The sequence below is a fragment of the Onychomys torridus genome, chromosome 7 (assembly GCF_903995425.1).
Source record: "Onychomys torridus chromosome 7, mOncTor1.1, whole genome shotgun sequence".
Classification (NCBI taxonomy): Eukaryota; Metazoa; Chordata; class Mammalia; order Rodentia; family Cricetidae; genus Onychomys; species Onychomys torridus.
In genome coordinates this window covers 56,218,938-56,232,439 of record NC_050449.1, presented here as the reverse complement: position 1 = coordinate 56,232,439, position 13,502 = coordinate 56,218,938, and the positions used below count along the sequence as shown (strand labels likewise).

Sequence of the window (13,502 nt, the reverse complement as noted above, 5' to 3'; positions counted from 1 at the left end):
CCAGCCCTGAGGAGCTGCAGGCCATCAGCAGAGAGGCATCAAGGTGTGAGGCAAGGAGCCACTCACATGGCGGTGGGCAGGTCACTCCGAGCATCCAGTACAAGGTCAGGGACACAGTGCTCATCCTCATTACAGCCGTTCCAGAAGGGCACCTGCAGAGAGAGCCAGTGTGGGTGACTGGAGAGGGAACCATGGCCTCCAACCTTGGAATCTAGAGCCTCCAGCTTTTGTCTCTACACACCAGACGGGGCTCTGCCTGCCTTGCCATCCGCCAACACACCTCCTTGCTGATTCCTTCACCCCTGCATAGACCCTCCCTGCTCTAAGAGAGAGCACTCAGCCCGGCTGGCGGCACAGGCTCCATCTGCTGTGTAGAAGGTGCTTACTGCTGGAGGTGTAGGCTGAGAACGACAGAGCAGCTGCGCTTGTGTGGGGATGACGGACATGAACCAACAGCCAGAGTGTGCAATGTGCAAAAAAGTGCAAAAAAGCAGAAACACGAGGACCAGAAGAGGCAGAGGCAGGACTGGCTCTTTGGGCCTGTCTGTGTTCAGGGAGATCTTCAGGGTGGTGACAGTGGGTTAGAGCACCTAGAAGGACAGAGGTCCTGAGGCTAAATGCAGGAAATGACTCCATAGTTCGGCACTTGTGTAGAGAGAGGCCAAGCGGAGGAGAGGAAGAAATAAACAGCCATCAGTTCCCACAAGGCTTTGGGGTCATTCATCCCTTGTACCTGAAGAGTCAGCAAGCACTCTGGCATGGGAGGGCCCTGCTGGACAAGCATGCTAAGGGAGGTAGGTGGACGGACTGGGAGGGGCCAGGCTAGAGGCAGAGAGACCCTGGAACTGGCTGTAACACTCAGGAGGGATGAGGATGGCATAGGCTTGCCGAAGGTCTCAGAGGTGGGGTTACTAGGACCGGTCTTGGGGCTGAGGGAGGGTCCCGGAGTGTTACCTGATTCTTTTTCTGCAAGGTAGACAGCACCATCCATTCAGAACCCTAAGATATAGTTCAGGAGCTTGGCTTGGGGAGTGTGTGCCCTGTGGCTCATCTACAGCACAGCTCAGTAGAAGCTGGGTGCTGAATCCTAGCTCAGTGACAGTCATGGCCATTGGCAGTGATGCTGTCTTGACTGGGAAGGGTGTGTGTGTGTGTGTGTGTGTGTGTGTGTGTGTGTGTGTGTGTGTGTGTGTGTGTGAGACAGGAGACCTGGTCTCATTCTCAAAAGACAGACTGGGCCCTCAGTTTGGACACACTATTAGAGGGACCCAGTCTACGAAGACACTGTATACTCTTCACTAAGCCTGGGTTGGGGTCCTGGTGGTTCAAGTCTCCAGCCAACCATTCAGGAGGCTTGCAGAAGACAGCCAGTCCTCAGAAGTTCCAGCCAGGTGATGGAGAGGGATGGCCACTGCACTCCGTGTTACAAACTGCCTCGACCCAGGGTCTCGTGTAGTCGAGGCTGGCTTAGAATTTGCTATGTAGCTGACAATGACTTTGAACTTCTGATCTTTTACCTCCTGAGTGCTGGGATTGCAGGCATGTGCTGGAAAGGAAACCTAGGGCGTTGAGCATGCTAAGCAGGCTCCCTGCCATATAAGTCACATTTCCCAGCCCCTCAGCACCCCATAAACTGGGTGTGGAGGTGCACACCTGTGATCCCAGAACTCAGGTGGTGCCGACATGACACACTCATGACTCTGGCTCTATCTACCCTTCACCTAGTGTCTCTCTCTCCCTCCATGGAGACACAGCCAGCTTTTCTGCCTTTAAAGCAGGTTCTCCCCAGCTCTGAACTCTGAGTCCTGACTCCTTTAAAGTCAAGCCCAAAGGTGCCTCCTGCAGGAAGTTCCCTGTCCGCTATCTGGGGTGGCTCAGGTCCTCCATCTCTACCTGGGATCAGGATCCAGGGGGCATCAGGGTCCTGGCCTGAGTGACTGCACATGACTCTGCCTCACAGGCTTCATGAGTGAGCGGTGTGCACTCATTCATTCCCTTGCTAAGCAGGCTTTTTAATTGTAGTGTTAGGAAAGTCAGTGACTGGAAACAGCTTCCCCTGCCAGTGACTCACTCGGGAAAGAGGGACATGGAGAGCAGACAGGCTTGGTGGGAGGCTGGGAGGGGCTGTGGGAGTGTGGGCAGGACAGTGGGACACTACCGCTGACCCAACGGTCCTGTCCCCGTGCTGGAGAAATCCTAGCAAGCACTTCGAGGCTGCGGGCTGGACTTCGCTTGAGTGCCTGGACTTCAGAAGCTCCAGGTTTCTGAGTGCTGAGATGTGATTAAGCCTCTTCCTAACTCTTGGGGCCCAATGTCGCCTTCTGTAAATCCTGCCTGCTCTCCTAGCCCACTTAGACAGGAATGGGGAGACCTTCTTGGGTGGACTTTTCAGGGAGCAAGCACCCCAAGTTATTAACAGGGGATCCAGGTGCTGCTAGAGCTGGAGGCTAGACGGTGCCAAGGGGCGGGGCCTCTGCCATTGGCAAAGAGGAAGCTTTCCTTTGAGACATTTAGTAGCAAGTAGGGAGAGTCTGTCACTGTTAGTCACTCAACAAACACAGGATCAAGCTCAAAGTGGCCGAGTCCCCTTCTGCAAATGAGGGAGCGAGAGCCAGAGGTCACAGGTCTCTTCTGGGCCTCTGAATTTCCCCAGGAGCCTCAGAGCTTCCCTGTGCAGAGGACGCGGTAACCACACAAAGGAGGCGTTGCCTGCCTTCACTTAGCTGTGGTTCTCGGAGGGCAGGAGGCAGGAGGGTGAGGAAAGGACTCCTCTACAGTCATCACCTACAGGTGTGGAGGTGGGTGTGTTGGGCGGAGGCGCGGGACGCACCGACACTCTGAGTGTAGTGGGCCAGCCATTGTCTAGCATGGGGCCGTGGTCAGGGTCCTCTAGGATGTACTCCACGGAGAAGGTCACTGGCTTCACGTAGTCGGCAGTGTCCTGTGGGGAGAGGAGAGCAGCGTTCAGAGAGGGGAGCCTGCCACTTCCTGGACCACAACTCTAGACACAGGACTTCACCCCTCCAGGCTGGGGGGAACGCAGCCTGTGGCCATCACAGTAAGCCACTTCGGTGTTCTGAATTTCACCACACTCCTGTTCACCCTTCAAAGCCCCAACTCTCCATGGCTCCAATACATTGGTCCTTGAGAAAGCCTGGCAGGCACCTTCCTCCCCGCTCCAGATTTGTTCCTGCAGCTGAAGCCGGATTTTGCTTCACTCTATAGCCCAGGCTGGCCCCAAACACAATCTTCCTACCTCAGGCTCCCGAGAACTGGGATTACAGGCATGTACTGCCATGCCCAGCTAAAAATACACCTGTGTGCCTGACTTTTATACCCAGCAAGGAACAGTCTAAAATCCTCTTAGGGTGGCCCAGTCATTGTGATATGGCCTTATAATGCTGAATGAATGAATGAATGAATGAATGAATGAATGAACGAATGAACGAACATGAGAGAACATGTGAACAAGGCAAAGAGAACAGGCAAATGTCATCCATTTGTCCTGTCGATGGATGACAAATGACAGGTGCACCCCAAGATGCCTAAAGCACCCGTGCCCTAGAGCTGTGGTCAGCACACGTGGTATTTCTGTATGGAGGGTTTCCCATTCAGTGATGGGCACCAGGCTGCCACCTCTCTTGGGATGCCACTGGTCCATGTGCCCATGCCTCTGCCTGCCTCACCCGGTCTTCATCTCCAGCCTACCCTGCTCTTCTGACTTTCTAGCCCACTGGGTGGTGGCCCACTCTTTCCCTCATCTCCTCAGATGACCTCACTTCCCTGATTGCATCCCTTCTAGATGTGAACGTCTGGGAAGGCGGGCATTTGTGGTACGGCGGGCAGTATAGCCAGGAGGGCTTTTATCTGGGCCCTGAGGAGGGTTACTGGCCAAGGTTGGCCACACTGCTCTCTGGCTATCCACTGAGGGCTCAGACCTGGCCTGGTGCCAATGGGGTTCTCACTTCCTGCAGATGTTCCTCCACTCTTGTAAGGCTTAGGGCCTGCTCACAGGCTGCTGGGCTCACCAGGACGTGGAAGTTGATCCTTTGGCAGTGTTCCTGGCCAGAGGAAAGCAAGACAGCCCTGTTGGTGAACTGGTCTCCACCCTCGTCCAGATGTGCCCGTGGCATGTAGCGCCTCTCGTCCATGGTGGCGTTGTACCTGATGCCTGGGAGAGAGGAGGGCAAGACTAAGCTGGGGCTTCATCCCCATCCTAGACTGTACACTGTTTAAGCTCTGGGCTGGCCTCATCCCTCACAGGCAGCTGGAAGCTAGAAGCTTCCATATTGGGAGCAAGAGATGTTTGGAGGAAGGAGCTGAAGAGGACGAGGAAAAGTGTAAAAACAGTGGGAGAGAAGGAGGGAAAGAGGGAGGGAGGGAGGGAGGGAGGGAGGGAGGGAGGGAGGGAGGGAGGGAAGTGAGCCTTACAAAGAGGAGAGGGATGGCGCGAGGCTAATGTTGCTCAGCACTGCTGACCAATGACCTCATCAGCCCTCCCTCCAGCCCCCTGCCTCACACCATCGGTCTGGGCCTTCGGGAGCATCTCCTGGGGGCTGCTCATGCTAGGGGTGCTGCTCAGACCCATGTCTGTATTCTGTGGCCCGAGGCCCCCAGCCCCTCTCCTTTTAGCCTACAGAAATCTGACAGTCAGGAACAAGCCAGTGTCTTCTGCCCCCATGCAGCCCTCTGATGGCTGTAGTCTTGATTCTTCGTCATAGATGGAACTTGCAAGAAACGAGTCCAGCCACCAGGCCGGGTGTGTCCTCATCCCGCCCCACACACTTTTCTTCTTTGTTTGGTTTTGTGTCTTATCACTGGAAGGGATGCTACCTGTGGTCTCTATTGTACCTGCCACTTCCAGGGCTGTGCGGTCCAGGAAGCAGGTACCTAAATCTAACCTGAGGTAAAAGGAGAGGACCTTTCCCAGGCCCACGCTCCTGTAGGGTGGCAGCTGTGGCCCACATGCCCGGCCCCTGGCCCCCAGCTCCCACTGCTGGCTCCACGTTGGCTTCCCAAGTCTAGCTGACTCCTGGCCTCCTCTCTGTAGTCTACTGGCTGCCTTTTGCATCCCATGAAAAACACACCCAAGCGATGTTCTTCTGCCCCTGTTCGTCAGCTCCACCCACTACCACGTGTGTCCTGCCAGGAATCCCTTGAAAGGAGAGCATCAGAGGAGAATCCAGCGGGCATCAAAGATGCCCAGGGTGTGGCCCGTCGCTTAGAACCCATTTCAGGAAAGCCCCAGGCTGTGAACCAGAACAATCACAAAGCCCACAGAGAGACTGGAGCTTGGCTGGCGGCCCAAGGAGGCTGGTTTACCGACGGTTGCTGTTTGGAAGTGGGGTGCCAGGAAGATGGGCACGAAGCAGAGGAGAGCAGCCAGACAGGTGGCATCCCTGCCATTGCGTTTGCAGTCCTTGTGGAAGATATTGATCTTGGACGGCTCGAAGTGGAGGCTGGCATTGATCTGAACCACCGGGCGGGCCCTGGAGAAGACAGGCAGGTGAGCTCGGAAGGACTGGAGTTCTCACTGCCTCGCTGGGACCCAGGGACAGAGGTACAGACTCAGATGGGAGTGGAGTCTGTGAAACCTCTCTAGAGGGTGTGGTATGGTGGATGGGGCAGAGAGACCACAGGCTTGATTGGCCAAAGAGAGAGAGGGTAGATTTCCATTCATCATTTATGTCTGGTCCAACATGTATTGGAATAAACTGGAGAGAGACGGGCTGGGGAGATGGCTCAGGGGTTAAGAGTACTGGCTGCATTTTCAGAGGACCTGGGTTTGATTCCCGGCACCAACATGTGTGTCAGCTCACAGCCATGTGTAACTATGGTTCCAGGGGATCTGACACCTGCTTCTGGCCTGCATGGGAACTAGTATACATGTGCTGCACAGGCATACATACAGATAAAACATTTATGAAACATAAATTAAAAAGAAGAAGAAAGGAAGTACTGTGAGCTGGACCAGTCCAGGGCTTTCTCAGAGGCTCTTACAAAAGGACAGAAGGGACCAGCTCTGTGTCCTGGCCCAGGAATAGACTTGATAAAGCCAGTCTGGGACTGAGGCCAGAGCTTTGAAGGAGTTAAGGTTTCAGGTACTGGGAACTTGGTGTTTCCCCGGAAGAGGCTGGAGTTATCAGCCCCAGGGCTGCTGTGTGCTCTAATGCTCTTGAGGTACCGTGGGCTTCTTTTGTGCAACATTGCTTGACTAGCTTCCCACACAAACGTCATCCCATTATATGATGGTTTCTGCTGGCTTTGTCCCTGGAAAATAGTATAGAAAATACTATGCTTCTAAATCAGCTTGCTTGGCATAAGCCATAGCTTGTGAAAGACCTCCTGATCCCAAAAGTATCTGTCCTCTCATCTTCTGATCCCCTGGTCCTCTCTCTCAGGACTGAAGAACAATATGTTGGTCCAGGTCAGGAAGGAACAGTGGAGCAAAGCAAAGAATAAAAGGAAAAGACACCCCATGTCTGGTGCAGAGGATGGAGCTCAGCTAGTAGTGCACTTGCCCAGCATGCATGAAGCTTGGGGTTTGACTCCCAGGGTCATGTAAACAAGGTGTGATAATGAGATGGAGTCAGGAGGCTCCGAAGCTCAAAGTCACCCCCAACTTCACAGTGAGTTCACAAAGCAACCAACAAACAAGAAAAGAAAATCCCATGCCAAGGCTGCACCCCAGGTCACACTAACTGAATGAGACACGAGTGTGTCTTAAAACTGTCTTTCCAGTTTAATCTGCATGCAGCACTACCTCCTACAGATACCTTGTTACAGCGCAGATCCAATGCTGTCAGTTGGCACGGACTCTGCAAATCTAATGGGCTCTGGAGTGAGGTGGAGTGGACAGTGCACGGAGCACGTTGAGAGGGGAAGATTGAAGTGCTCTCAGCCCGGTACTGAGAGTGTCAGCGTTAAGATGATGGAAAGCTGACGGACCTTTTTTTCCTTCAAATTTTGAGTTAGTGCAGAAAACCCTAAATAATGAAGTTGATCTTATCAGCATATATTTAAAAAGCTCCAATCAGCCTGGCATGGGGCATAATGCCTTTAACCTCAGCAGAGATAGGTGAATCTCTGTGAGCTCGTGGCCAGCCTGGTCTATATATCGGGTTCCAGGCTAACCCTGGCTACATTCTAAAAGCAGTAGTACACAAGAAAATGCACGGGCTTTTCTAAAACACTGATGTGGACAAACACACACACACACACACACACACACACACACACACACACACACAAAGGAGGCGTTGGAAGAAAGAAATCCTGCATTCCACATCCATTCTGTGTTGGAGGGGGAAAATGCCCTCTAGAGGAGGCTCTGTGCTCCCTCTAAGTAGCCTGGGAGGCAGTTGGAGAGATGCTGTAGGGGCCAGAGTGTAGGAAAAGTTCTGGGGGGAGGTACAGAATTTGGACCTGAAAATGGTCAGAAGTCCTCAAACTCTATGGAGAATAGAGATTAGGACTCCAGGATCACACGGGATGGGAGAGGTCCCGGATTAATTTGGATGACAGTGGTTAAAATCAAGAGGCAAGGGCCCTGAAGCAGATTTTTGAAAGACTCTACTCATGTAACCCTCAGGGAAGCCCTCTAGTTATAGAAAGGAGAGGAACGAACCACAAAACCACAGCATTGCCCAGGGCGCCCACTGCTAGGTCCACAAGCCCATCCTCGTTGAGGTCCAGTTGTCCGTGGATGCTGCAGCCAAAATGCTGCAGCCCGGGAGCCAGCTCTGAGGCTGCGATTCTCTGCATGGAGAGGAGAGAAAGGGTGTGTGTACTGTGAGCCCAGGTTAGCTCTAGGGGGGGACAGACACAGTTCTGAGCTCTGAGAACCTGGCAGCAGCTGTCTCAGCAGAGAAACCCCTACCTTTAAAGTCACTGCTTTGGATGAAAATATTATGTCTCAAAATATTCCCCAACAAGGTTTGGTGGCTCACACTTATAATCCCAGTACTTGAGAAGTGGAAATAGGGTCATGAATTCAAGACCAACATGGGCTACATAGCAAGACCTTGCCTCAAAAATCCAAGGGCTGAAGGTGTAATGGAGTGGTTAAGTGCTTAGCTGGAAGGTACGAGGCTGTAAGTTTGATCCTCAGCACCACAAAAATTAAAATAAAGTACTTGGTGAATGTCAATGTATATCACCTGGGAGATGACAAACCCACTGGAGTTTCTACCTTGGTGTATTTATTTGACTGTCTTACTAATAAAATGTGTAGGCAAATTCTCTAGACTGCATACAACTGTTTAGATCATCAACTCACAACTGTAGTCACTTGCACTGGCCTCTATCAACAATGAGTCAGGGAAGGGAGAGGGGCTCACGGGGCTGAACCGGAATCTATTGATAGATTCTGGGAGAGAGACACTCATTATCTTTTGTTGTGTACCTACTGGTGAGCCACCAGGCTCCAGCACACAGCTCCCATGTTACACAGGTGGCCCTGGTAAATCTTAGCTGGGGTTCCCAAAACAAAATGAATAGATATGAGTGAGGTGTGTGTGTGTGTGTGTGTGTGTGTGTGTGTGTGTGTGTGTGTGTGTGTTTTGGGGTGGACAGAGGTTGTAGGGAGGTGAGAATAGTTAATATGCATGGTGCACATATGTGAAATTATAAATAAAATGGATGGACCAGATGTAGTAGCACACACCTTTAACACCAGCTTGGGAGGCAGAGGTGGGTGGATCTCTGTGAGTTGGAGGCCAGCCAGGGCCACATAGGTCAACCCTTTTTCTAAAACAAAAAAAGAAAAGAAAGAAAGAAAAATAAAAATGGGGTTGGAGAGATGGCCTAGTGGTTAAGAGCACTTGTTGCTCTTACAAAGGACCCAGGTTCGATTCCCAGCACCCATGTTACCTCACAGTCATCCCTATATGTCAATTCACCGGCATTTATAACTCCAGTCCCAGGGAATCAGACATCCTCTTCTGACCTCCATGGGCACCAGGCATGCATGTGGTACACATACATACATGTGGGTATCATTCAGACACAAAATAAATAAATATTAAAAAAGCCCTGACTACCCTTGCAGAGGACCTGGAATTTGTTCCTAGCTCTCAAATGCCAGCTCATGATGTAACTCTAGTCTGTAACTCTAGTTCCAGGGCATCCGATGCTCTCTCATGGCCTCCTTGGGCACTGCGAACACATACATGTAGGCAAAACATCCATATACATAAAATAAAGAGCCAATTCTTTTAAAAAAGAGAAAGAGTATAGGCAAAATTATGATGGCTTTGAGACTGAGCAAAGTCAGATTTGAGCTGGGGTGGGTCTGTTTGTAGCAAAAATGGAGCCCAGCTGCAAGTGTCCCAGTCACAGGGGTTCCTGTTGGGGTAGTGATGTTTGGTGCCTGGGATTCTCATTGGACTGATGTTGAGGATAAAAGTGTGTATGGCGATAGGATGGGGGACACTGTGAACATCAGTGTACCCATGTCAATCTTTCCACTTGAGGTAGGCACAGCTAGGACATACAGGATCCTTCCTGCAGGAGTACATGGGTGTTGCTCACATTCCCCACTTTCTGCTCTACCCAGTCTCTGCAAAGCCCCACCTGTATGGGCTTCTTCAGGATGCTGCTTTGGAAGCCATGGTAGATGTAGATGGCCCCTCTGTGGCTGTCCTCTAGAGGGGCACCCACCACCACATCATTGTAGGAATCTTGGTTGAGGTCTTGAACAGAGGCGATGCATGATCCAAACCGGGCGTTCTGGTAGCTGTGGGAATCCTTCAGAGTGCCATTATAAACAAACCGGTTCTGCAAAATCAAGGCGGAGGAGAGGTTCAGGGAACTGGGCACAGGCTCTGGGATCTTGACTTCTTCTGCCTGTACCAAAAGGCTTCTCTTCACTCCATTCTCCAGAACCCTTCCCGATGACAGGAGCCCAGAGAGTAGAGCCCAGGGCAGAGAGGCTCCTGTCCTTCCTGGTTGGGTCCTGCAGGTGGTACTGACCCTCTTGGGAACCTGGGTTCCCTCGAGGTTGACCAAGTCAGAGTAGGACTCTGATGCCATACAGAACTGCCTGGTCCCTCCTGGCCACAGTACCTGTCTTAGGTTGTAGACATACACCTTGCCTCGTTCTCGGCTCTCGCTGAAGTACATGGGGGCGCCTACCAGTAGAACATCGGTCACTCTGTCGTCATCGATGTCCACTGAGGTGATCTCACTCCCAAAGTAGGAGCCTATCTGCGGCACATGGATGGAAGAAGGATTGAGCTGGGTCCCCAGGTCTCACACTGACAGCCCTGGACAGGATCCTGGGTCGTCTTTTGACCCTGGAATGTTTGGGGTCCTGGTGAGCCCTCCCTTTTCATGCCCACCTTCCTCTTCTTTCCTCTGGGCAGACTTACCTGCTTTCAGGCTATCCTTGTCTCTTTCCCTATCTCAGTTGGCAACTCCTTCCCACCCTCCTATATTTCTATTACTTAACTTTAATTATAGTTATTTATCCTTCTGAGCAGTGACATATTATAATGACAAAAAGCAGAAGTATTATAATGGCAAAAAAGGAAACTACAAAATTATGAAGACAAAAATGAATTACCCATCGTGTCAACTTTTAGACACAGCCAGCGTGAGTGTTTTACTGTGTTTTCCTCTACTCTGCTCTGCAGTCTTTACATGGCCAGTTCTTATATATAAAGGAGTTCTTATTGTTACAACGAGACTGCTCTTCATCTGTCCTGATTATTAGGTATAACAGTGTTTCCAGAGCCTTTCTCCATGACATATTTTTCCTCATAAAGGCCCCATTAAAAAATTATTCTTTGAGAATTTTCAGACATGTATGTAACAAAATCCTATCCACTCTCTAGTTCTCCCCTCCAACTCCTCCCCGGGTTCCCATCATCTCCCCTCAACATCATCTATCTCTTCTTTCTTTAAAAAGCAACCCACTAAGCCAGGTGGTGGTGGCAGGGGCGGCGGCGGTGGTGGTGGCGGTGGCGGTGGCACACGCCTTTAATCCCAGCACTCGGGAGGCAGAGGCAGGCGGATCTCTGTGAGTTCGAGGCCAGCCTGGTCTACAAATCAAGTTCCAGGAAAGCCAGGGCTGTTACAACCTACTAAATCCACTTAACATGTCCCACGTGTGTACTAATGGCCACACCCCTAAACAATGGACTCTCTTTCATTCAGCAACTATCAACAGCTAATAACTCATCAGTTAGGGGTGGGGCCTCATGAGCTCCTCCCCTACCTATGCTGGAATTAGGGGGGGCTTGATCTTGTGCAGGTAACCTTAGCTGCTGTGGGTTAATGGGTGCAATAGCCAACCATGATGGATTGTGTGTGTGTGTGTGTGTGTGTGTGTGTGTGTGTGTGTGTGTGTGTGAAGTGATTGCTGCTGATTCAGAGTGAGCTATGTCCCCTGATGGGTTTAATCAAGTCACAATAGTTAGTTCATTTCCAAGTGTCATGGAGCATACTGGCACTCCCATTGCCGATGGTGACTGATGCTTTCTTTGCCCATCTGAGTGCTCACTCTCTTTGTCTCTGTCCTTCAGTGTAGCACTTCCCATATGGGTGGGGGTACCATCCACAATTCATTAGAGACCGAGGAACCCCCTGGCTCTACTTCCACCTCTACTATATGCAGCCTGGTATTGGCTACAACACCTTATTTGTTCCCTGACTGCTTCTCTATGCTCACTAAGCTCCCAACCGACTTGGTGGTGGCAGCCTGGCCTCTAACCCCTGGCCATATACAACCTGGTGTTTGGGATAAAGCTGAAATTCTTTAGGGAGTCACTATAGGATCTGCCTCCCTTTCCAGCCTCTGCTCTGCTGCCCTGGCTCCCAACATTGATCCTCCCCCACCTACCTCTTTCCTGCCATTCATCAGCTATTTCTCTTCCCTAAGGCCCACTTCCCTCCCTCTGTTTTCCTCTTCCTTACATCCCCCTTGCCCTGCAGACACGTGGCTTCAGCTGATGCTTCACTTCCTTGTAGAAGGTGTCTCTGACCTCTCCACCCCACTGTCTGTGACAAGTGTGTGCCTTTTCCCACTAGGGTCTGCTCCATGGGAGCCTCCTGAGGGTAGACCCTTGTAGGCTTGGGGATCATGCCTGGCACACAGGATGGCCTCAGTAAATGCTTAGAAGAGGGAATAGTAGGGCCCTGTGTGAGGCACTCTACAGCCTTGGGTTAGCTCATGGGTGCACCATGCTGTTAGGAGGCAGTGTTAAACCCAAGGCTTGGTACATGATAGGCAAATGTCTTCCATTGAGCTTACATCTCAGCCTGGTTTGTTGGTTTGTTTGTTTTTTCATTTTACATGGGTTACTTGAAACCCAGGGAATTCCAGTTGCCTGGCCAGGGTCAGAAGCCTGGTGATTGCTGTGCCAGGCTGCTCTGACGCTGGAAAGCTAATGTTTCTTTTGCCACAACCTCCAGGCATAAAACCCTGTAGCCCTGGCTGTCCTGGAGCTTGCTATGTAGACCAGGCTGGCCTTGAACTTGCAGAGATCTGCCTTCCTCTGCCTCCCAAGTGCTGGGACTAAAGGAGTGCGCCATCATGCTTAGCTCGGAAGTCTATTCTTAAGTCTAAAGACTTCAGCATGGGCTGATGATGTGGCTCCACTGGTAGAGTGCTTGCCTAGGATGCTAAAGCCCTGGGGCTGAGCCACCGCACCACATAAACCAGATGTGGTGGTGCTTGCCCATAATCCTAACACGGGAGGTGTGTGTGTGGGGGAAGGATTGGGAGTTCGAGGCAATCCTCAGCTATATAGTAAGTTTAAGTCCATCCTGACTACATTAGACTCATCTCAAAAACAAAACAAAACAAAAAACCTTTAAGGAGGAAGATGGGAATACAAACAGAAGAAAAAGTAAATAGTGAGCCTTGGCTGGGGGAGGGAAGGGAGAGAGGGGTCCCCATAAAATAATTATAAGGCAGACAGGAAAAGTCAACTAAATCTGTGGCTTCAGCTGTGTGGGTCACACTAATCTGGAATCTACATAATTTTGCTGCCTTCAGCACTGTGGTTTCTTGTTTAGGTGTTGGAGGTGGGAATATCAGCATATTCCCTGCAGTTCCCAGGTCTAGCCTTTCTTCTTGAGGGAGCTAGCCCTGAGTGAACTGGATAGGGCTGGATCAGGGTGGATAGGGTGGAGTAGGATGGGGCAGAGTTTGCCAGTCTGAACATGAGGGGCATACCAGCACCCCATTGGCCTGAAAGAAGGGCAGTAGGATCCTGACCCTCTGTAACTAGGGCTCCAGTTGATAGGAGAGGAGTGTGTCCTGGTGACAGGACAAGGCAGGAGATGCTGTAGGATGGGGCTGTTCTCAGGCTTCAAGTCATTCGAGAAAGCAGGCCAGGGCCTGGGTGGGGCTTAGCTGGGGGCCAGGGTACCGAGAGATACTATCAGCCAGGAGATGCCAAGGCCTGGTCTAGGGGCTGTTGGGAGTTAGGATGTGATGTAATGCAATAGGCTGGGTTCTTAATGTAACCTGGTCAGGAACCTGCTGTAGGATCCTG

The 13,502-nt window shown here is 51.4% G+C and overlaps 1 protein-coding gene across 1 annotated transcript in view; it reads right to left on the bottom strand.

Moving 5' to 3' along the window:
• Window positions 1-62: 62 nt before the first annotated feature.
• Window positions 63-13,502, bottom strand: part of LOC118587597 (integrin alpha-11-like) — a 53,051-nt gene continuing 39,611 nt past the window's right edge. Inside the window, exons 15-21 of the mRNA XM_036193619.1 lie at window positions 10,066-10,206; window positions 9,574-9,777; window positions 7,628-7,758; window positions 5,323-5,489; window positions 4,029-4,171; window positions 2,831-2,941; window positions 63-152 (exon numbers count right to left, since the gene is read on the bottom strand). Of these exons, the coding sequence (XP_036049512.1) occupies window positions 63-152; window positions 2,831-2,941; window positions 4,029-4,171; window positions 5,323-5,489; window positions 7,628-7,758; window positions 9,574-9,777; window positions 10,066-10,206 (987 nt within the window). The remainder of the gene's footprint in view (window positions 153-2,830; window positions 2,942-4,028; window positions 4,172-5,322; window positions 5,490-7,627; window positions 7,759-9,573; window positions 9,778-10,065; window positions 10,207-13,502) is intronic.